The sequence below is a fragment of the Triplophysa dalaica genome, chromosome 13, assembly GCF_015846415.1.
Source record: "Triplophysa dalaica isolate WHDGS20190420 chromosome 13, ASM1584641v1, whole genome shotgun sequence".
Taxonomy (NCBI): Eukaryota; Metazoa; Chordata; class Actinopteri; order Cypriniformes; family Nemacheilidae; genus Triplophysa; species Triplophysa dalaica.
The window spans coordinates 10640376-10665059 of NC_079554.1; the positions used below are offsets into that span (position 1 = coordinate 10640376).

The 24684-nt window shown below is 40.1% G+C and overlaps 1 protein-coding gene across 1 annotated transcript in view; it reads right to left on the reverse strand.

Moving 5' to 3' along the window:
* Positions 1–24684, reverse strand: part of LOC130433944 (uncharacterized) — a 100542-nt gene that overhangs the window by 44014 nt on the left and 31844 nt on the right. The window contains 12 exon segments of the mRNA XM_056763751.1: positions 344–678; positions 830–2876; positions 2965–3206; positions 3541–3696; positions 4252–4446; positions 5895–6950; positions 7294–8568; positions 8828–11140; positions 11388–11531; positions 11660–15425; positions 15456–20611; positions 20836–24126. Of these exon segments, the coding sequence (XP_056619729.1) occupies positions 344–678; positions 830–2876; positions 2965–3206; positions 3541–3696; positions 4252–4446; positions 5895–6950; positions 7294–8568; positions 8828–11140; positions 11388–11531; positions 11660–15425; positions 15456–20611; positions 20836–24126 (19976 nt within the window).

Consider the following 24684-nt stretch of genomic DNA (forward strand, 5'->3'; position numbering starts at 1 on the left):
TAGAGGATAGTTTAATTTAGTTTTTGATACAGTTTTAGCATTTTACTTTAAGTGTTTAAAGAAAGTTTCTAGCCAGTTTTTATGTTGTGAGGGATGCAACTGATCAATTAGAGCTTGGAAGATCGAAGTGATTTTGAACGCGAATGTCTCTATTATCATAAGTCCTTTCAACGCATCTGCAGCAGCCACGTATTTTGACATGATGCGTGATGCACATAGGTTCACGTGAAGAACTGAATGTGTTTTTGAGGAGGAGGCACCAATCACCAATGATAGAGAGTGTGTGAGAGAGAGAGAGAGAGAGAGAGAGAGAGAGAGAGAGAACCGTTTCAGTAAGACTTACCTTTGTAAGGCCTGGAGCCTAAGATGAGCCTGGGCTTTTAATTTGGCATCTTGGACTAAAAGGTGACTCAAAACCTGGATATGAAGTTGCTCTGTTAGTGGTATGGAGAGACATGAGTGCTGGGGTACGCAAGAACCAACTTCAGCTAAGTGGGCCTGGAAACCCTCAATCAAACTGGTATGAGTCTGATGAATATGCCGCTGTTCCTCCTGGCAGTTTTTGAAGCTGACAGAGGGCTTCATGAGATTGTAATCGATCTGCTGACAAAAGCTCACTGTGCTCTGAATGGCCCAGCGGTAATGTTTCAGTGCTTCCCCAGCCTGGATCAGCTTGTCCTAAACAACCAAACATAAAGATAAAATTGTTCAAATGGACTGTAACCCACTGCTTCTTGGGGCTTATTGCCTAATATAAAGTAAAATATTTTTTCTTTGCATAAAAGAACAACAAGCTTTCTAGCCATGTTAGAGATGTCAAGACTCTTACTATATGCATATGGCAATCTTTAAGAGTTGTTTGGCCAAGACTGGTGGTTGTCTTGTAGTTTTCAGCATTTCCTTGACTCTCGCAGCTTGTCAACATTTGAAGTGCAAATTCCACAGTCCTAACCAGCGTCCAGTACTTTCGCAGCTCTGCATCAATAGCCCGATTATCCGGCTCCAAAACGGTCTCCTTCAGCTCTTGTCTGACACTGTTGAGTAGGTCGCTAAGCTCACCAAGTTCTGTGGAGCTGCTGACACCCTCCATCAGACGGCCCCCTATGGTTTTAGCTTCATTACTGGCTGTGAACTCCAATGAAGCCAGCTGCTCAACTGTCCGACGGATCCTCTGCCTTTCTGCTGTAAGCTGGGATGGATAGAGATCTTTTGCAATGGCCTCCAGGTGATCAGCGGCCTCTTGACATGTCAATTTCAGCAGAGGTAGCTCCACTAGAACCGTCTGACAGAAACGTAGTCTTGCGTTAGCGTCAACGCTCGTATCAACACTCCGTGGCTGACTCTTCTCCACCGCCATTCTGGTGTTCTCCATTTGCTGCCTTAAATTGAGGTACTCCTTCTGCCCTGTGGCTTGCTGGTCCAGCAGATGTATTCTGCTCTGTAAGTCTGTTATCGTGTGAAGCAACTCATTTCTCCGATGTTCTGGACAATGTCGAATTTCTTGTACTTTACACAGAAGCTCCATAACCATGTGCTTGACAGGCTCAAGAGCCAAAAGTGAATCCCTTGTTACAGGATATGTTTGCCTCATGATGTCAGCGTTGATCTGTCTCAAACTCTTCTGAATGATGTTCTGTTCTTCTGCAGAGGATTCTTGAGCATGAAGAAGCTCTTCAAGAACCCAGTGTGAGGCCCATTTACGATTCACAACCTTGGAAACTTCTTCATGTAGGGCTGTAAGCTTGTCAACAAGATGAAATGCTTCTGATACACTTAGATCCTGATTTATGCTCTTGGTTTCGTCTAACAATGTTTGTAGGTTATTCGCTTGTCTCTCAGCTTCCTTTAGAGCTTCTGTGCCTATCTGAAGCTTGACCCTCAATTCAGGAATGGTCGTTTTCAGTTCAGACGCCATGGATTTACCAGACTCCTTCTCCAAAACTGAGGTTAGCCAAGAGCTGCTGTCAACAATCTGCTTCCAAAGTCGTTCTCTGTAGTGCAACATTCTGTTCATTTCTTCAACAGCACTGTTAACTTTCTCTGAAAGATTAGCATATGAATCCTCTAAATAGCGGAGTGTGGGTGACATGGCTATGGAATCGGTTTCACTGAGTCCTGTAACTTCTTGTCTCAGGTCTTTCAAAACAGAAGCCAGCCGACTGCTCTTCTGAGATATTTCCGACTGCAGTTTCTTTACGTGGTTGACCTGGTGACTTGCCTCTTCTGGATAAAGAGACAACCTCCAGCTCCTGTTGATTTTGCACTCAGTTTCTTCGGCCCATGTATAGTAGTCTCTTATTATCCTTATGATGGGTGAACAATCACTGCTGTTGGAGGTGTGAGAGCTGAGCTTCTCTTGAGTCAAAGCAAGTTGAGAAGTCAGACCATGCAGGGCATCCTCCACATCGCCAAGCTCCTTCCTTCCCAGTGGACTTGAAGACAGAACTTGTGAAATTTCAAGGAGGTGCAGGTAATGCTCCTTCAACGCTACCATGTCTGCATATTTTAAAGTTTGCTGGAGTGCATTTTGAGAGTCTAACTGTCCCTGAGATGGGTCTGACTGGGAGACTGACTTCTCGAGGATCTCTAGTTTACATCGTAGCTCTCCAACCTCTTGTAAAAGTGGAGAAACTTCTGCAGTGCAAATGTTAGCTTGCCATAGAGTCTTTCCAGCAGCGCCTTCCAGAGTCTGCCATCTTTCCTGGAGGGTCCTGACAGGTTCAAAGCAGGCCACGGGTCCCTCTGCCTCACCCAGGTGGGTTGAGATCTGGCAGCATGTTTGTAGGAGCTGCTCAAGCATGCCTTTCTTCTTCTGCATACTCTTCAAAAATGCTCTCAGCTTTTCTGCTTGCAGGGCGCTGCTTTCAGTAAAATCTCTTTTGATGAGAACATAGTAGTTACTTACACATAGAAATAAATCACTGAATAAAAAATGCGCACAGACTAAAACATCAAGGAACTCACAGTGTTATTGTGCTGATTTCTTCTTCCAAGGATTGCAGTGTATCTGTAAGAGTACAGGTTTGGTGGCGGTACTGTGTAACCAGCTCAAGCTGTGCTTTTTTATACTCTACTAGGGTAGAGGCATTCTTCAGTGTTGCATTGCATATTCCCTCCAAGCTCGGCTTGGCCTCTGTTGAGGGCTCTCTGGTAGCTTCATAATGAGGTAGTCTAGCCACCTGCTCCAGGACACATTGCCTGCAGGTCTAAAACATCCAGGAGGGCATCACGTTAAAACATAATACAATTTGTTAATGGACATTTGAATGGTTATAGACCTCCAGATTCAATCCAAATGTGGTTTCATAAATGTATCTCAGAAAATGTTATTTAAATATAAATAGAAGTTCAAAGATGAAAGTAAGACATTAAGAAGGTATAGTATATTGAGACAATTGTTCAAAGAGGAAATGTGTCAAAATGTTTGAAGCTATAGTGAACATTCAGTCAGGGTACAGAAGCCGCAACCAACATAAGATCTTTCCGGGTGAATAGCTATAGATGTTTGGAGGAACCACTGCAATGAGAGAATTACTGTACCTTAGCTTCTTCCAGCTGGCGGGTCGCATGTGAAATGCTAAGTTGTGCTGGTCTGTACCGGCATCTGAAAACCTGCAGGAGAGTCCATGCAAGACTGATCTCTGACTCCGTAAGCAATGAGTGCTGAAGGCAGGCAGCCACACCTGACCTGGTCTCCTGTCAAAATTAAAACCAAAGTTTCTCTAGTGAGCATTTGAAAACACAGAGCGAAAAAGACAATTGTGGTTTAAAGCAGCACAGAACACAGGAAATCTCAACAGCCTCCTTCCTGTGTAATTTCCTCTCAAAAGCCTCGAGGGAATAGATGGACATCAATTCCAAGACAGATCACAGACAGACAACATTATCTGATAAAGACCTCTCACACTGTAAGTGTACTTATATTTGAGAGGGAACCTAAAGTTTTGTTTTGTTTTGTGCTTTTAAGTTGGAATAATTTCTATTTATGTCTGTTTATTAAAGAATCTCTAAATGGCTATAAAAGTTTACACTATTTTGTGCATCGCGTGCGACTTGTGATCTGTATTGCATAACATGCATAACATACTATATAATGAAAACATATTCTAAATATAAATGCATCTAAATGAAATTTTCAGTAGGTTACTTCTACCAGGTCAAAAGCTTAAATGTTTACCACACCATAGTTTTCTACAGTTTTTTTGTTTCATTTTGAAAAATAAAGAAAATATGATACATTCATAAACTTACCTCAGAAGCATGGCTGGTCGCCACAAGTGGCTGAACATTAGTGACAGCGTCTCTTAAAACAGCCCACACATGTGCCCCTGCACGGCGCTCTGCCTGCCTCGTCTTATCCTCGCCATCTGATTCTGACCTTATTTTTCGTGAGAATTTGTGCCTCCCAGATTGATCCGGATTAGATTTGTGCATTTCTTCTTCATTCTACAAAATGAGAAAGGGTTGATTCATATTAAATTGCAAAAGTTCACCACAACACAGCTTCCACCTGCTTTCAAAGCTCCATTCGAAACAGCTCTGCTATCAATTCTGTTGCATCACAGTTTCAGAGGGAATAAAGGAATGCTGCCAAATTGGGAGATGAGCCGTCCCATTTAGGTGTGGTGAATTCTTAGGAAAACTCAAAAGAATCACTGTTACAGGAAGTACTGACAACTTAAAAATACAGCAAAAAAAACAGTTATGACTTTACAATTGTTAAGCAGTCACTTTCATTTTTGTATTGATATCCACGCCCACATCTTACAATCCACTCATTACACTCGTATAAGGGCTTTTAGAATTGTTACTTACATAACGGGCTTTATTCCTCATAAGCGACACATCAAAAAATACAATTTTATGTCCTATTAAGAGCCGTCCCTCCTACTTTTGTTGGGTATTATTGCTTCTGGTTTGTGCATTTTGATTAAAATCCTACAAATTATGCTGTCTTTCAAAAACTTGTCGAATCCATAACACGTTATTCCCTCATCTTAAATAGAAAACTTGTGCACAGACGGATATGATTCTGTCCAGGCTTTTGGGTTTAGAAAAATATGAACTAATGGTTCATTATATTGGTAATAAATACATTCTCTCAGAGTTTATATTTCAGGTTTTGACAAAAAATGTCACATCAGTTACACTGGAATTGCCCATAAATAGACCTGGTCTTGCACACATTTATTGTTAAGTAATGTATGTCATCACAGTTTGTACTTCTCATTGTTTTCTACTCTTTGTTTTTCTACTCCTTTTCTGGCTGTTGTATGGATTTACTGTCCGTCTCTGATTTTGTGCCTGTCCGTGACTCTGTTTTTGACTTTGAGCAATAAACACACGTACAGTCACATGCCTTCTGTGCACTCGGTGTTACAGAAATTTTCAAATGGTAAAATTAACATTTTGTCGACGCACATAAAATGAGGAAAATTATTTTAGACATACTGCACATTATAAAAAATTGATGATATTAAATATCTATAAAAAGGCTACTTAAAAACCTTTTAAAGTAAGCAATGAAACTGAAGTTGCAATGGTGTTTTCAGCTAAATGTAATGGATTGAAATGAGAAAAAATATGGGGCGGGCTATATTTAATCCTTCGGCCATCGATTGTATTGTTAGAAGTTGATAGCCTGTTTATTGGACAGTCAACATTGTCACACTCTCAGGCTGAGAGATGTCACACAAACATTTTTTTGGAGGGGATGTTTCTGATTTTAATTGTGAACATAAATAAATAAAAATACCAGACTTAGATAAATCATTTATGGAAAAACACTGCAATTTCCCGTCCAAAAAGTGCTTGAAGATGTTATATATGCCTTAAAAAATTATGTTACCTATGAATTCTTTTTAATGTCAAAGCAAATATAAAATGAATCTCACCTGCATATGGAAACGGCCACCTGAATCATCAGCTCCTTGTTCTTCAGTGTGGATGATTTTGACTTTTGGCTCGGATTTGAGTGTTGTAGGAATTTGTGTGACACACTCAGCTGAAACATCTGTTGGCATGGACTGCACAGATTCCAATGCTGTTACAATCACATCATCTGGAGGACATTCCTCTTTGGCATCAGTGTGGACAGCTCCAGCAAGAATCAAGCTAACCGTCTTTATATGTTTATCCTCAGTCTCTGACTGTGGGCCTACCATTGAATGTTTCTCTACTGTGCCTTCTGTTTTCAACAACACTGTAGTGTCTGGCTGACTAGTGTCAACAGACACATTCAGAGATGAATCTGTGACGTCCAGCAAAGATGTCTGAAGGCTTTCGGAGGTAGCTATATGTATGTCTACCGATTCCACATATGGAATTACATCCATGTCCGCTTCATTATCCTTCTCTGAGACACCTGATATATCATCAACCTTTTCTATAGGGCCTAATCCATGGTCCTCAGGTTTCCAAGAGTCAGAGGAGCTCCTGTGATGACTCTTGATATCTGAACAAGAGTTTTCACTTGTTACAGCATGTTGTTCATCTGTAGCGACATCAACGCATTGTTCTAAATCTTTCAACCTATTCTCCGACATCTCTGTGGTTTCATCATGAACAACTGATGTTGAAGAATCTAGCTGTGTCAATGAGATCTGGTTGGGTTTGGTAGGATCCGAGATCAGTTCAGTGGTAAGAACAGGTTTGGGGATTTCAGGGTTGAGTGAACCGACGCTTGATGAGTCATGACTGACACCTGATTTCACACATGTATCATCAAAGTCATCTCTTATTACAGGTTGAGTTTCATCCCTCTTTTCAGGTACAAACATGAACTGCTGTTTCCCTGTGTCCTCGCCCTGTGGGAGGCTCTTCACATCTGCGGTTTCATGTTGTACTAAGAAAGATGCCTGTGTTATATCTGGTGTACCTCGGTTTTCCTCACTAGGCACGACTGTTTCGCTCCCATGGTCGATGTCATCCACAGCACTGTCAGAGGTCACCTGCAAAACAAGTAAACAAAACTGTTACAGTAAGACTTTGAACTGCGCTCTTGTTCTTTCTTTTGTTGTTGAAGTGCGTTAATCTACAAACTTTCTTCATACAAAACGATTCGCACTCACAGAGATACATTCCATCATTGGTGGACAAAGACACAAACGTTTCCAATAATGTCTTCTTCAGTGTGTAGTCAGACTTACATTAACAGTTTATTCATGCAAAATGTTTTAAATAACTGAAGTAATTTTCATTGTGCCACACACAAAAAAAGAAAACATTTGAAGAATGATAGAAGTGGATGGGTCCACTGTGTTTTAGAATCTGTACTGATAAACATAATCTTACCTGCAAAAGTAGACTGCTGTCCAACACTTCAGGTCTCTGTGGATCAATGTAACTGCTGAGTTTTGACTCTGATGGGAGTGTTGTGGGACTATGTGCTGTTTGTTCAACTCTCACACAAGGTGTCGGATCTGTTGCCACTGGTTGTGAAGCCCATGCATGTGTTGACTGTACTGATGACGTTGAATGGACAACTTCTGAGGGATGGTCATCTGAGGAATTTAAACATGATTCAGAGATGATAAAAGATTTTTGCACAGTGTCCATTCCTCCAGGATGTTTGCATTCTGCTTTTGAAATGTTTGACTGACTAGATTCTGAAGACACAGTCAGTGATGCTTCTGTAGTGTCCTGTGGCTTTAACTCAGAGATCTGAAGGATTTCTGAGTCAGTTGGGCTTTTGGTTTTTCTACTGCAAACACTGCTTGTCTGTTCAGTTTCAGGTGATTTTCTGTTCTTCTTTCTACCTTTAGCAATATTTGGAGGCTTTTGTAGCGGTTCGTTTGCTTCATCTGAGAACTTTTTCTCTTGCGCATGTTTGTACATGTCACCACCAACTTCATTCTCATGAGTCTTAATTATTGAGACGTCAGGCTGAAGAAGTACAGAGCCCAAAGCACTGTCTTCTCCAGTCTGGACTTCCACTTGGTTTGATGTGTTTGTATTTAGGATTGAATGTTGACCTTCTACAGTCTTCTGACGTGGTTCCTCTATTTCATCTTTTCTAATGTCAATCTCAATGACATCAGGTGTTTTCAACTGGGTAAGGGCAACAGACATAGGATCAGGTGATAAGTCTTCCTCAGGTTTAGGACCGATATCAAGTTTAGGACCGAAATCTCCACTAGTAGATTCAACATATTCGGGGAGGATGTTCTCATCAAGCTGATCATCTGAAACAGTAGTTAATTTTGTTTCAAAATTCAGTTTGTTAGAATCCGAGTCTAGTCTTATGGTAAAGACAGGTTTTGGGGTTTCAGGGTTGAGTGGATCAACGCAGTATGAAGCATGAGTTTCACTTGATTTCACTTCTGTATCATCAGTGAATTCTCTGATATCTTCTGTCATTACAGGTCTGGTTTCTTCCCTCTCTTCAAATCTGTATATAATCTGCTGTGGATCTGTGTCATGTTCTGGTGGGATGCTCTCAACATCTGTGACTGATTCTTCTGTTGATTCAAGTGATGCTAATTCATCCTGTGTCCGTCTTTTTTTCTCTATGGGTATACGTTTTATACTTTTATGACCCATGTCATCCTTTCCACTGCCAGTATCCACCTGTAAGATTGTGACCCAATAATAAAAATTGTAAAAGGTATACGCCTACATGATTTCATATTAAATATTTTATTCGTCATTGTGCCAACAGAAAATAGAAAATCAAACTGATTTGGAATTATTATTATTATAAGTAAATTAGTAAAATGGCACAGCATTTGAGTATATCTCATTAAACACTTAGAGAAAAATCTTTGATACTTGTGCATATTAATAAATGTTTTTCTTTGTGAATTGTATTGAGAAAACAAAATCTTACCTGCAAAGATAAACTGCTGTCTGATAATGTGGTCCACTGTGTTTCAGACTGAACGATGAGTTTTGACTCTGATGGGAGTATTGGAGAAATTTGTGTTGTACATTCAGCTCTTACAAAATCTGAGGGTTTTGTTGGCATTAATTTTGAGGTTTCTGAATCTGTTGTGTTTGGATGTTTGGATTGAGGAGTCTGTAACTCACTATCACTGCTTGTATGTTCTTTGCCAGATTTTCTAGTCTTCTTTCTGGTCTTAGTAATATTTCTGGGCTTTTGGGGTGATTTGTTTACTTGACCTGCGAGCTTGGTGTCTGTTGCATTTGTTGTTTTGTCACTTGTGACCTCCTCCTCATGTCTCTCCATTATTGTGACATCATGCTGATGAACCCCAGACACCACATCACTGTCATCTGTAATCAAGTGGCTTGATGTCTCTATTTTTAAGATTGTATGTTGGCCTGTCATTGCCAGCCGTTGTGGTTCCTCTTTTTTAACCTCTCTAATGTCAATCTCCGTGACTTCCAGAGTTTTAGGGCAAATTAGTGTTTCCCTCTGTTCTAGTATAATGCGCTCTTGAGCTTCAACATTAATATTTGCAGATTCATTTTCTGTCAGGGGTCTTTCAGGGTGTGAGACTTCAGGTTTCTCAGTGTTAGTTGAGCTCTTGTGTTGACTCTTGATATGTGAATGAGAGGATTCACATGTGTAAGAGGAATCTTCAGGTTCATCCCAATTCGTTTGCTGCAATGACTGATAACTGTCTGATGGTGCTGTAGGTGAAAAAATATCAGTTCCAGTATCATCCCTCTCTTTAGAGACAGAAATGGATTGCTGTTTATTTGTGTCCTGGCGTGGTTGGGTTGTTCTCTGTGCTTCAGGGTGGATGTCAACTTTTGACACAGAGCATTGTGTGGTAGGAATTTGTGATGCATCAGTTGGTATTACTGTAGAGACTTTAGTGTGTACTGACTGTACAGATTTAACTTCTCTTAAGGCCACATCATCCAGAGAACAGACATCTGTGACATTAGTACCTTCAGCTCCAGCATGAGAGAAGCTAACAGTCACTGAATGTTGATCTAAAGTCTCTGTGTTTGACAGACTAGATTCTGAAGACACTGTCAGTGATGTTTCTGTAGTGTCCTGTGGCTTTATCTCAGATGTCTGAAGGGATTCTGAGTCAGTTGGGCTTTTCATCCTCAGCTCTCTACTGCTAACACTGCTTGTCTGTTCAGTGTCAGGTGATTTTCTGCTCTTCTTTTTATCCTTAGCAATATTTGGAGGCTTGGTTTGTCTAGTCAGTGGTTTCTTTGCTTCATCTGAAAACTCTTTGTCTTGTGCATTTTTGTTTTTGTCAAATGTGACAGGCTGGTGAAGCAAAGACACCACATCTTCTCCACTTTGGTTTGATGTGTCTGTTTTTATGATTGAGTGTTGAACTTTTACAGTCAACTTACGTGACTCCTCTTTTTCACCTTTGCTAATGTCAATCTCTGTGATATCAAGTGTTTGCAGCTGGTCAAGTGTAGTTTGCTTCTGTTCAGGCTGTACTGACACCACATATGGTTTCATTTCCCTCTTGTCTGTGAGGCCTGTATCCAGGTTTTGGTCTTCAGTTCTCTCAGTATTAGAAGAACTCTTGTGTTGACTCTTGATATCTGAATGAGAAGATTCATCTGTGGGAAAAGAGTCTTCAAGATCTTCAAATTGTGTCAGGTACAGTGACTGATTCGGATCTGATGTAGGGTCATCAACATCCAAAACTATAGCAAATACTTTCTTTGCAGCTCTTGTAGCTTCTTTATTCTCTGGGTAAACAGGCACAGAATCAGTCGACGAGTCCTCATCAAGTTTAGGAGCAAAATCTTCCTGAGCAGGTTCAACATGATCTGTGTGAATCCTCTCAGCAAACTGCTCATCTAAAACAGCATTTAGTTTTATTTCAGGATCTGAGAAAGTAACATTCAGGTCGAGTTTGTTAAGATCTGAGTCTGGTTCTGTGGTAAAGACAGGTTTTAGGGTTTCAGGGTTGAAGAGATCACGGCAGGATGAAGCATGAGTTTCACTTGATTTCACTTCTGTATCATCAGTGAATTCTTTATCATCTTCGGTCATTACAGGTCTGGTTTCATCCCTCTCTTCAGGTCTAAATACAAACTGATGTTGATCTGCGTCCTGGTCTTCTGGGAGGTTCTCAATATCTGTGACTGCTGTTTGTGTTGATTCAAGTGAATGTGATTCATCTTGTGTTCTTCTTTTTTCCTCAATGGGTATGACTTTTAAGCTCTTACGATCCTCTGCACTGTCATAATGCACCTACAAAACATACAAGCTTAACTATAAGGTCCCAACAATACCAAATTCTGTAATGCATTAATTTATAAAGAACATTTCATTTTATAATGTTACAATAAGTAAATTGAACAGATAAAAAATGATATGAAAGCAAGTTGGTGAAATAGCACTGTATATGAGTATTTTTTAGTTTAGGTGGTAAGAGAAAGCCATGTGATACTAATTACATAATACTTCCTGTAATTTCTGCACAAAAACAGAATCTTACCTGCAAAGATAAACTGCTGTCTGATAATGTGGTCCACTGTGTTTCAGACTGAACGATGAGTTTTGACTCTGATGGGAGTGTTGGAGGAATTTGCGTTGTACATTCAGCTCTCACAAAATCTGAGGCTTTTGTTGGCATTGATTTTGAGGTTCTATATATGTTAACTGCACAGATTCAACTGCTGTCACATCATCAGAAGGATGATCAGCTGTTGTCTCGGTGTTGACGGGTGTAGTTTGAGTGATGGTAACCGTCTCTGACTGTTAATTCACATTTTCTGGTTGTATGAGTTTTAAGGATGTATCTGTGAGGTCTGGTAGGCTTATGTCAGAGGTCTGAATACATTCAGGGTCTGTTGAGTTTGTATGTTTGGAATGAACAGTGTTCAGCTCTCTACTACTATCACTGCTTGTGTGTTCTTTGCCTGATGATTTTCTAGTCTTCTTTCTACCTTTAGTAATTTTTGTGGGCTTTTGGGATGATTTGTTTGCTTCACCTGAGAGCTCGGGGTCTGGTGTGCTTTTGTCACTGGTGACCTCCTCTTCATGTCTTTCCATTATTGTGACATCGTGGTGATGAGCTCCAGACACCACATCACTGTCATATCCAGTGTGAACATCAAAGTGGCTAAATATGGTTGTTTTCATGATTGTATGTTGGTCTTCTACAGTCGGTTGATGTGGTCCCTCTTGTTTACCTTCTCTAATATCAGTCTCTGTGACCTCAGTGGATTTCTGCTGGGTGGAAGGTTCTGTCTGTCCTAACTGTTTGTCTTCCTGAGCTTTAATATTACCCTCCTCTGATACAGAAACTCTTGGTGTCACTTTGTCATCTTCTGACAGGACACTTTCAGGTGTTAACACTTCAGGTTTCTCAGTGTCAGTTGAGCTCTTGTGTTGACTCTTGAAAAGTGACTGAGAGGATTCATGTGAGCGATAGGAATCTTCAGGTTCGTCACGTGTTTGCTCCAGTGACTGATAACTGTCTGATGGTGCTGTAGGTGAAAAATTATCTGAAATGACAGTACATGCTGTCTTTGCAAGTTGTTTAGCTGATAGGTGTCTGTCAGGTTCGGGTTTGAAATCAGATTCTGATGAAAAATCTCCCTTTATATTTTCAGCATCTCTTATTTCAGGTTGAGTATCATCCTTCTCCACGGAGGCAGAAATGAATTGTTGTTTATCTGTTTTCTGATGTGGTTGGGTTGTTCTCTGTGCTTCAGAATGGATGTCAAGTTTTGACTCTGAAATCAGTGTGGAAGGAATTTGTTTTACACACTCAAATATCCCAACATCAGAAGCATCCGGTGACATTACTGCAAAGGCTTCAGTGTGTACTGACTGTACAGATTTCACTTCTGTTAAGGCCACATCATCCAGAGAACAGACATCTGTGACATTAGTACTTGAGAGATGAGAGATGCTTAAAGTCACTGAATGTTGATCTACAGTCTCAGTGTTTGAATGACAAGATTCTGAAGACACTGTCAGTGATGTTCCTGTAGTGTCCTGTGGCTTTATCTCAGAGGTCTGAAGAATATCTGAATTAGTTGTGCTCTCATGTTTACAGCTAGGTGTCTTCAATTTTCTACTGCTTTCACTGGTTGTGTGTTCTTTGGCAAATGATTTTCTAGTCTTCTGTTTACTCTTAGCCATTTTTGTGGGCTTTTGGGATGATTTGTTTGCTTCACCTGAAACATCTGTGTCTGGTTCATTTCTTGTTTTGTCACTGGTGACCTCCTCCTCATGTCTCTCCATTATTGTGACATCATGCTGGTGAACCCCAGAAACCACATCACTCTCATCTCTAGTGTGAGCATCAAAGTGGCTTAATGTTTGTGTTTTTATGATTGTATCTTTACCTTTAACAGTTGGCTGCTGTGGTTCCTCTTTCTTGTCTTTTCTAAAGTCAAAGGTTTTTAGCTTTATTGGTGTTTTTCTCTGACCTGGTTGGATATCTTCCTGTCTTTCGGGTGTTAAAACTTCAGGTTCCTCAGTGTCAGTTGAGCCCTTGTGTTGACTCTTGATATGTGAATAAGAGGATTCACATGTGTAAGAGGAGTCTTCAGGTTCATCACGTTGTGTTTGCTGCAATGACTGATAACTATCTGATGGTGCTGTAGGTGAAAAAATATCTGAAATGACAGTAAATACTGTCTTTGCAAGTTTTTTAGCTGATGAGTGTTTCTCAGGTTTATGTTTAAAATCAGATTCAGAAGCAAAATCTTCCTTTACTATGTCAAGGACAGCTGTTGGGGTTTCAGAGTTGAGTGGTCCCTCACAAGAAGAGTCAAGAGTGACCCTCGATTTCAAATCTGTATCGTCAGTGGACTCTATTACATCATCTCTTATTACAGGTCCAGTTTCATCCCTATCTTTCGAGGCAGATATAGATTCCTGATTATCCGTGTCCTGACATGGTTGGGTTGTTCTTAGTGTTTCATAATGGCGGTCAAGTTCTGAAACCAGTGTGGAAGGAATTTGTGTTCCATCAGTTGCAATTACTGTAGAGACTTTAGTGTGTACTGACTGTGAAGATTTCACTTCTGTTAAGGCCACATCATCTGGAATAGAGACATCTGTGACATTAGTACCTTCAGCTCCAGTGTGAGAGATGCTAAAATTTACTGAATGTTGATCTATAGTCTCTATGTTTGACTGACTAGTTTCTGAAGACACAGTCAGTGGTGTTTCTGTAGTGTCCTGAAGGATTTCAGAACCAGTTGTGCTCTTGTGTTTACAAATAGGTGTCTTCAATTTTCTACTGCTAACACTGCTTGTCTGTTCAGTGTCAGGTGGTCTTCTGTTCTTCTTTCTACCCTTAGCAATATTTGGAGGCTTTAGTGGTTTCTTTGTTACATCTGATAACTTTTTCTCTTGTGCATGTTTGTTTTTGTCACTGGTGACCTCTTCCTCATGTCTCTCCATTATTGTGACATCGTGCTGATGAGCTCCAGACACCACGTCACTGTCATCTCCAGTGTGAACATCATAGTGACTTGATGTGTCTGTTTTTATGATTTTTTCTTTGCTTTCTACAGTTGGCTGATGTGGTTCCAGTTGTTCACCTTCTCTAATATCAGTCTCTGTGACCTCAGTGGTTTTCTGTTGGGTGAAGGGTTCTGTCTGTCCTAACTGTTTTTCTTCCTGAGCTTTAATACTACTCGCCTCTGTTACAGAAACACTTGATATCACATCATCAATTTCCATCAGGACTCTTTCAGGGTGCAAGACTTCAGATTTCTCAGAGTCAGATGAGCTCTTTTGTTGACTCTTGATATGTGAAGGAGAGGATTCACGTGTGTAAGTGGAATCTTCAGGTTCATCACGTTGTGTTTGCTGCAATGACTGATAACTGTCTGATGGTGCTGTAGGTGAAAAAATATCTGAAATTACATTAAATACTTTCTTTGCAAGTTTTTTAGCTGATGAGTCTTTCTCTGATTTAGGCCTGAAATCAGATTCAGATGCAATGTCGAGAACAGCTGTTGGGGTTTCAGAGTTGAGTGGTTCCTCAGAAGATGAGTCATGAGTGACACTTGATTTCACATCTGTATCATCAGTAGATTCTCTGATATCACCTCTTACAACAGGTAGAGTTTTATCCCTCTCTTCAGAGACAGAAATGGATTGCTGTTTATTTGTGTCCTGGCGTGGTTGGGTTGTTCTCTGTGCTTCAGGATGGCTCTCAAGTTTTGTATCAGAATTTGGTCTGGTAGGAATTTGTGATGCATCAGTTGCTATTACTGTAGAGGCTTTAGTTTGTACTGACTGTGCAGATTTCACTTCTGTTAAGGCCACATCATCCAGAGAACAGACATCTGTGACATTAGTATCTTCAGCTCCAGCATGAGAGAAGCTAACAGTCAATGAACGTGGAAATACAGACTCAGTGTTTGAATGATAAGATTCTAATGACACAGTCACTGATGTTCCTGTAGTGTCCTGTGGCTTTAACTCAGAGGTCTGAAGGGTTTCTGAGTCAGTTGGGCTCTTAGATTTATAACCTTTCATCTTCAGCTCTCTACTGCCAACACTGCTACGTCTGTTCAGTTACAGGTGATTTTCTGTTCTTCTTTTTACTCTTAGCAATATGTGGAGGCTTTCGAAGGGGGTTATCTGAGAACTTTTTCCCATCTGCATGTTTGTTTTTGTCACCAGCCACTTCATCTCATGAGTCTCAACTATTGTGACATCCGGTTGGTCGAGCAAAGACCCCAAATCACTGTCCTCTCCAGTGTGAACATCAAGTTGGTTGGATGTGACTGTTTGTATGACTGAATGTTGACCTTCTACAGTCACCTGATGTGGTTCCTCTATTTCACCTTTGCTATTGTCTATCACCTTGACATCAGGTGTTTTCCTCTGGATAAGTGTAGTTTGTGTCTTTTCAGGCTGTTCTGTATCTTTTTCATCATGAGATTCAAACCTATCCTTTTCTGATGTAGAGATTTTTAATTTGATATAACCCTCGTCTGAAAGATCTCTTTCCAGGTTTTGATCTTCAGTCTTCTCGGTGTCTGTAGAACTCTTGTGTTGACTCTTGATATCTGAATGAGAGGGTGCATGTGTATGAGAAGAGTCTTCAGGATCCTCAAATTGTGTCAGGTTCAGTGACTGAAACTGATCTGATGTAGGCTCATCAACATCCAAAATAATAGTAAATACTTTCTTTGTAGTTCCAGGTCTTGCAGCTTCTTCATTCTCTGGGAAAACAGACACAAGATCCGTCAACAAATCCTTCTCAGGTTTAGGACTGACATCATGTTTAGGACCTATATCTTCCTGAGCAGGTTCAACATGATCAATGTTGATGTTCTCATCAAGCTGATCATCTGAAAAAGTATTCAGTTTTGTTTCAGGGTCTGGGAAACTAAGATTCTGGTTGAGTTTGCCAAGATCTGAGACTAGTTCTGTTGTAAAGACTGGTGTTGGGGTTTCAGGGTTGAGTGGATCACACCAGGATGAAACATGAGTTTCACTTGATTTCAAAGATAAACTGCTGTCTGATAATGTGGTCCACTGTGTTTCAGACTGAACGATGAGTTTTGACTCTGATGGGAGTGTTGGAGGAATTTGTGTTGTACATTCAGCTCTCACAAAATCTGAGGCTTTTGTTGGCATTGATTTTGAGGTTTCTTTATGTGTTGATTGCAAAAATGTCACTGCTGTTAAGGCCACATCATCTGAAGGATCATCTGCTGTATCCGTAAGGAGAGCTGAAGCATGAGTGATGGTATCGGTCTCTGACTGTTCATAATTAATTTCTGTTTGTAGGAGATTTATGGTATCTGTCTGAACGGTGAACAATTCTTCTGGTTGTTTATCTATATTCAATGACACTGGAGTGTTTGACTGACTAGAATCTGAAGACACATCCAGTGATGTATCTGTGTTATCTGGTAGTCTTATGTCAGAGGTCTGAATGCGTCGTGAGTCAGTTAAGTTAGGACTCTTTAACTCTACCTTTCTATCACTGCTTGTATGTTCTCTGCCAGATGACTTTCCAGTCTTCTTTCTGCTCTTTGTAATTTTTGTCGGCATTTGGGATGATTTGTTTGCTTCACCTGAAAGCTCTGTGACTCGTGTATTTGTGCTTTTGTCACTGGTGACCTCCTCCTCGTGTCTCTCCATTATTTTGACATTATGCTGATGAGCTCCAGACACCACATCACAATCATCTCCAGTGTGAGCATCAAAGTGACTTGATGTGTCTGTTGTTATGATATTTTCTTTGCTTTCTTCAGTCGGCTGATGTGGTTCCAGTTGTTCACCTTCTCTAATATCAGTCTCTGTTACTTCAGTGAATTTCTGCTGGGTGAAGGGTTCTGTCTGTCCTAACTGTTTGTCTTCGTGAGCTTTAATATTACTCGCCTCTGTTAAAGAAACACTTGATATCACATCATAATTTTCCATCAGGACTCTTTCAGGGTGCAAGAATTCAGATTTCTCAGTGTCAGATGAGATCTTTTGTCGACTCTTGATATGTGAAGGAGAGGATTCACGTGTGTAAGTGGAGTCTTCAGGTTCATCACGCTGTGTTTGCTGCAATGACTGATAACTGTCTGATGGTGCTGTAGGTGAAAAAATATCTGAAATGACATTAAATACTTTCTTTGCAAATTTTTTAGCTGATGAGTCTTTCTCTGATTTAGGCTTGAAATCAGATTCAGACGCAATGTCGAGAACAGCTGTTGGGGTTTCAGAGTTGAGTGGTCCCTCACAAGATGAGTCATGAGTGACACTTGATTTCACATCTGTATCATCAGTAGATTCTCTGATATCATCTCTTATAACAGGTAGAGTTTTATCCCTCTCTTCAGAGACAGAAATGGATTGCAGTTTATTTGTGTCCTGGTGTGGTTGGGTTATTCTCTGTGCTTCAGGATGGCTCTCAAGTTTTGTATCAGAATTTGGTCTGGTAGGAATTTGTGATGCATCAGTTGCTATTACTGTAGAGGCTTTAGTTTGTACTGACTGTGCAGATTTCACTTCTGTTAAGGCCACATCATCCAGAGAACAGACATCTGTAACATTCGTACCTTCAGCTCCAACATGAGAGATGCTTACAGTCACTGAATGTGGATATACAGTCTCCGTGTTTGAATGATAAGATTCTAATGACACAGTCACTGATGTTTCTGTAGTGTCCTGTGGCTTAAACTCAGAGGTCTGAAGGGTTTCTGAGTCAGTTCCGCACTTCGATTTATAACCTTTCATCTTCAGCTCTCTACTGCCAACACTGCTTGTCTGTTCAGTTTCAGGTGATTTTCTGTTCTTCTTTTTACTCTTAGCAATATGTGGAGGCTTTCGTAGGGGTTTATCTGAGAACTTTTTCCCATCTGCATGTTTGTTTTTGTCACCAGCCACTTCATCCTCATGAGTCTCAACTATTGTGACATCCGGTTGGTCGAGCGAAGACCCCAAATCACTGTCCTCTCCAGTGTGAACATCAAGTTGGTTGGATGTTAATGTTTGTACGACTGAATGTTGACCTTCTACAGTCACCTGATGTGGTTCCTCTATTTCACCTTTGCTATTGTCTATCACCTTGACATCAGGTGTTTTCCTCTGGATAAGTGTAGTTTGTTTCTTTTCAGGCTGTACTGTATCTTTTTCATCATGAGATTCAAACCTATCCTTTTCTGATGTAGAGATTTTTAATTTGATATAACCCTCGTCTGAAAGATCTCTTTCCAGGTTTTGATCTTCAGTCTTCTCGGTGTCTGTAGAACTCTTGTGTTGACTCTTGATATCTGAATGAGAGGGTTCATTTGTATGAGAAGAATCTTCAGGATCCTCAAATTGTGTCAGGTTCAGTGACTGAAACTGATCTGATGTAGGCTCATCAACATCCAAAATAATAGTAAATACTTTCTTTGTAGTTCCAGGTCTTGCAGCTTCTTTATTCTCTGGGTAAACAGACACAAGATCCGTCGACGAGTCCTTCTCAGGTGTAGGACTGACATCATGTTTACGACCAATGTCTTCCTGAGCAGGTTCAACATGATCAGTGTTGATGTTCTCATCAAGCTGATCATCTGAAACAGTATTCAGTTTTGTTTCAGGGTCTGGGAAACTAAGATTCTGGTTGAGTTTGCCAAGATCTGAGACTAGTTCTGTTGTAAAGACTGGTGTTGGGGTTTCAGGGTTGAGTAGAACACAACAGGATGAAGCATGAGTTTCACTTGATTTCAAAGATAAACTGCTGTCTGATAATGTGGTCCACTGTGTTTCAGACTGAATGATGAGTTTTGACTGTGATGGGAGTATTGGAGGATTTTGTGTTTTAGATTCAGCTCTCACAAAATCTGAAGCATTTGTAGGCATTGATTTTGAGGTTCCTATACAAGTTAAATACACAGATTCAACTGCTGTCACATCATCAGAAGGATGATCAGCTGTTGTCTCGGTGTTGACGGGTGTAGTTTGAGTGATGGTAACCGTCTCTGACTGTTTATTCACATTTTCTGGTTGTATGAGTTTTAAGGTATCTGTCTGTACAATGAACAATTCTTCTGGTTGTTTATCATCTATATTCAATGACACTGGAGTGTTTGACTGACTAGAATCTGAAGACACATCCAGTGATGTATCTGTGTTATCTGGTAGTCTTATGTCAGAGGTCTGAATGCGTCGTGAGTCAGTTAAGTTAGGACTCTTTAACTCTACCTTTCTTTCACTGCTTGTATGTTCTTTGCCAGATGATTTTCTAGTCTTCTTTCTGCTCTTTGTAATTTTTGTGGGCTTTTGGGTTGATTTGTTTGCTTCACCTGAAAGCTCTGTGACTCGTGTATTTGTGCTTTTGTCACTGGTGACCTCCTCCTCGTGTCTCTCCATTATTTTGACATTATGCTGATGAGCTTCAGACACCACATCACAATCATCTCCAGTGTGAGCATCAAAGTGACTTGATGTGTCTGTTTTTATGATATTTTCTTTGCTTTCTTCAGTCGGCTGATGTGGTTCCAGTTGTTCACCTTCTCTAATATCAGTCTCTGTTACTTCAGTGATTTTCAGCTGTATTGGTATTTCTGTCTGTCCTGGATGGATATCTTCCTGAGCTTTAATATTACTCGCCTCTGTTACAGAAACACTTGATATCACATCATCATTTTCCATCAGGAATCTTTCAGGGTCTGAGACTTCAGGTTCCTCAGTGTCAGAAGAGCTCTTTTGTTGACTCTTGATATGTGAAGGAGAGGATTCACGTGTGTAAGTGGAGTCTTCAGGTTCATCACATTGTGTTTGCTGCAATGACTGATAACTGTCTGATGGTGCTGTAGGTGAAAAAATATCTGAAATGACAGTAAATACTTTCTTTGCAAGTTGTTTAGCTGATGAGTCTTTCTTTGATTTCGGCTTGAAATCAGATTCAGATGCAAAATCTATCTCTTCTGTGTCAAGGACAGCTGTTGGGGTTTCAGAGTTGAGTGCTCCCTCACAAGATGAATCAAGAGTGACACTTGATTTCAAATCTTTATCATCAGTAAATTCTCTGACATCTATTATTAATGGTCGAATAGTTGCATCCCTCTCTTCAGATATAGATATGAACTGCTGTTGATCTGTGTCCTGGTCTGCTTGGAGGTTCTTGACATCTGTGACTGCTGTTTGTGTTAATTTGAGTGAAGGTGATTCATCTTGTGTTCTTCTGTTTTTCTCAATGGATATGAGTTTTAAGCTCCTATGATCCATGTCATCAACTGTTTTGCCATTATCCACCTGTAAAACAGACAATCTTAACTATCATATAACAAAAATAACAAATTCTGTAATTGGTGTATAAAGAATATGCCATTTACCATGTTACCGTAAGAAAATCGAACACATATGGAATGTTATGAAGTTAAGTAGGGAAAATACCACTGTGTGTGTGTTAAGAGAAAGCTATGTGATACTTATTACATTTTAATTCCTGTAAATTTACCATGAAAACAGAATCTTACCTGCAAAGATAAACTGCTGTCTGATAATGTGTTCCACTGTGTTTCAGACTGAACGATGAGTTTTGACTCTGATGGAAGTGTTGGAGAAATTTGTGTTGTACATTCAGCTCTCACAAAATCTGAGGCTTTTGTTGGCATTGATTTTGTTAACTGTGTTGACTGCACAGATTCCACTGCTGTTAAGGCCACATCATCTGAAGGCCCATCATCTGTTCTATCAGTGTTGACAGCTGCAGTATAAGTGATGGTTACAGTCTCTGACAGTTTATCCTTCATTTCTGGTTGAAGGAGATTCATGGAATCTGTCTGAACGGTGAACAATTCTTCTGGTTGTTTATCATCTATATTCAAAGACACTGGAGTGTTTGACTGACTAGAATCTGAAGACACATCCAGTGATGTATCTGTGTTATCTGGTAGTCTTATGTCAGAGGTCTGAATGCGTCGTAAGTCAGTTGAGTTAGAACTCTTTAACTCTACCTTTCTATCACTGCTTTTGTGTTCTTTGCCAGATGATTTTCTAGTCTTCTTTCTACCTTTAGTAATTTTTGTGGGCTTTTGGGTCGATTTGTTTGCTTCACCTGAGAGCTCGGTGTCTGGTATATGTGTGATTTTGTCACTGGTGACCTCCTCCTCATATCGCTCCATTATTGTGACATCATGCTGATGAGCTCCAGACACCACATCACAATCATCTCCAGTGAGACCATCAAAGTGACTTGATGTGTCGGTTTTGATGATTTTAGCTTTGCTTTCTGCAGTCAGCTGATGTGGTTCCAGTTGTTCACCTTCCCAAATATCAGTCACTGTGACCTCAAGGGTTTTCTGCTTGGTGGAGGGTTCTGTCTGTCCTAATTGTTTGTCTTCCTGAGCTTTACTATTGCTCGCCTCTGATACAGAAACCCTTGATGTCACATTGCCATTTTCTGCCAGGGGTCTTTCAGGGTGTGAGATTTTAGGTTTCTCAGAGTCAGTTGAGCTCTTGTGTTGACTCTTGATATGTGAATGAGAAGACTCACGTGTGTAAGAGGAATCTTCAGGTTCATCACATTGTGTTTGCTGCAGTGACTGATAACTGTCTGATGATGCTGTTGGTGAAAAAATATCTGAAATGACATTAAATACTTTCTTTGCAAATTCTTTAGCCGATGAGTCTTTCTTTGATTTAGTCTTGAAATCAGATTCACATGCAAAATCTCCCTCTTCTATGTCAAGAAACGCTGTTGGGGTTTCAGGGTTGAGTGGTCCCTCACAAGATGAGTCAAGAGTGACACTTGATTTCACATCTGTATCATCAGTGAACTCTTTTACATCATCTCTTATTAATGGTCTCGTTTTATCCCTTTCTTCAGAGACAGAAATGGATTGCTGTTTATTTGTATCCTGGTGTGGATGGGTTGCTCTCTGTGCTTCAGCATGGTTGTCAAGTTTTGACACTGAGCTCGTTGTGGTAGGAATTTGTTTTGCATCAGTTGCTCTTTTTGAAGAGGCATTTTTGAGTATAGATTGTGCAGATTTCACTTCTGTTAAGACGACATCATTCGGAGAACAGACATCTCTGACATTAGTACTTTCAGCACGAGCATGAGAGATGCTAAAAGTCACTGAATGTTGATCTACAGTCTCTATGTTTGACTGACTAGATTCTGAAGACACTGTCAGTGATGTTTCTGTAGTGTCCTGTGGCTTTAACTCAGAGGTCTGAAGGGTTTCTGAGTCAGTTGGGCTCTTAGATTTATAACCTTTCATCTTCAGCTCTCTACTGCCAACACTGCCTGTCTGTTCAGTGTCAGGTGATTTTCTGTTCTTCTTTTTACTCTTAGCAATATTTGGAGGCTTTCGTAGGGGTTTATCTGAAAACTTTTCCTCTTGTGCATGTTTGTTTTTGTCCCCGGCAACTTCAATCTTACGAGTCTCAATTATTGTGACATGAGGCTGATGATGCAAAGGGTCTTTTCCAGTGTGAACATCCATTTGGTATGATGTGTCTGTTTTTATGATAGAGTGTTGACCTTCTACAATCATCTGATGCAAGTCCTCTTTTTCACCTTTGCTAATGTCCATCTCCATGACATCAGATGTTTTCAACTGGATAAGTGTAGTTTGTGTCTGATCAGGCAGAACTGACACCACAAATGTATTTATATCAATTTCATCCTTAGCATCAAACTTGTGCTTGTCAGATTCTGAGATTTTTGATTCAATATCACCATTGTCTGAAAGGTATTTTTCTAGGTTTTGGTCTTCAGTTTTACCATTGTCAGAAGAACTCTTGTGTTGACTCTTGATATCTGAATGAGATGATTCATCTGTGTGAGAAGAGTCTTCAGGATCATCAAATTGTGTCAGGTACAGTGACTGATTCTGATCTGATGTAGTCTGATCAACATCCAAAACTATAGTGAATACTTTCTTAGCAGTTCTGGAAATCTCTCCATATTCTCGGAAAAAAGACGATGGGTCCTTCTCAGGTTTAAGACTCACATCAAGTTTAGGACCAGAATGTCCCCGAGTAGATTCAACATGATCTGAAACAGTACTCAGTTTTGTTTCAAGATATGGGAAACTAAGATTCTGGTTGAGTTTGTTAAGATTTGAGTCTGGTTCTGGTGTAAAAACGGGTCTGAGTGAATCACCGCCGGAGGAAGCATGAGTTGCCCTTGACTTCACTTCTGTACCATCAGTGGATTCTCGGTCATCTTCTGTCATTACACGTCTGGTTTCAGCCCTCTCTTTAGATCTTAATATGGACTGCTGTTGATCTGGGTTATGGTCAAGGGGAAAGTTCGCATTATCTGTAACTACTTTTTGTGTCAATTCCGATGAAGATAATACATCTTGGAAACATTCATTAGTGGTATTATTTTTGGTAGCTCCAGTATGAGAGATACTAACAGTCTTTAAGGTCTGAATGCATGCGGAGTCCGTTAACTCACTAACAGGGCTTTTGTGTTCTCTGCCAGATAATTGTAGTCCTCTAGTCTTCTTCTTACTCTTGGTAATTTGTTTTTCTTTATCATGTTTTCTAATATCAATCTCCACGACACCAGAGGTTTGCATTTGGGTAAGTTCAACTTTCGTCTGTATTGTTTCCACACATGTGATTACATTTATGACTTTCTGAGCTTCAGTACTGCCCGTCTCTGATTTGGAAATTCCTGATATCCCATTATCCTTTTCTGAAAAGCAGTCTTCATTGTCCTGGCCTTCAGGTTTTTTTGGGCCTGTGCACTGTGTTAGTTGCAGTTTGTCTGTTGATAATGCATGTGAATCTATTTCACCCATTGCCACCTGCCAAACAAGCAAAAAGAACTATTACTATACACAACAATACCATAACTGTGAAAAATGAACTTAATGATTATGCTCCATTCAGCAAAAGAAGACCAGGTTTGGAATGAATTGGCATAAATGAGTAATAGAAGTATGTGTACATCAGCAAAAAATGATTGAGCAGTCACTTTAAGGCTCCGTATTTAATTCTGTGGCCTTCTTTTTGCCTTTAATTTAAAAGAAACGCAAGCAAGATGGAAAAGTGTAATGCTCTTTCTAAAAGTCTGTCCTTTTTCGGAGAAACCATTAAGCATAATTAGGTTAACACAGCAGAAGGGTAAACTCTGACATCAGCAAAGCATCTACGTAAAGTGCAAGACAAACAACATCCAGCAAATTCTCAAATGAAGCCCTCTGATGTGGAATTCAACCTTAATAGCCCTGGATGCAATACAGAATGGGTACTTCATTCACAAACTGAGCTGGATTTATCTTAAAGTAGAGTCATTATGTGCAAATCCCACAAAACTAGGTTTGTCTGTGTACTCAATGGTTGGAAACCCGATGACACCAGAG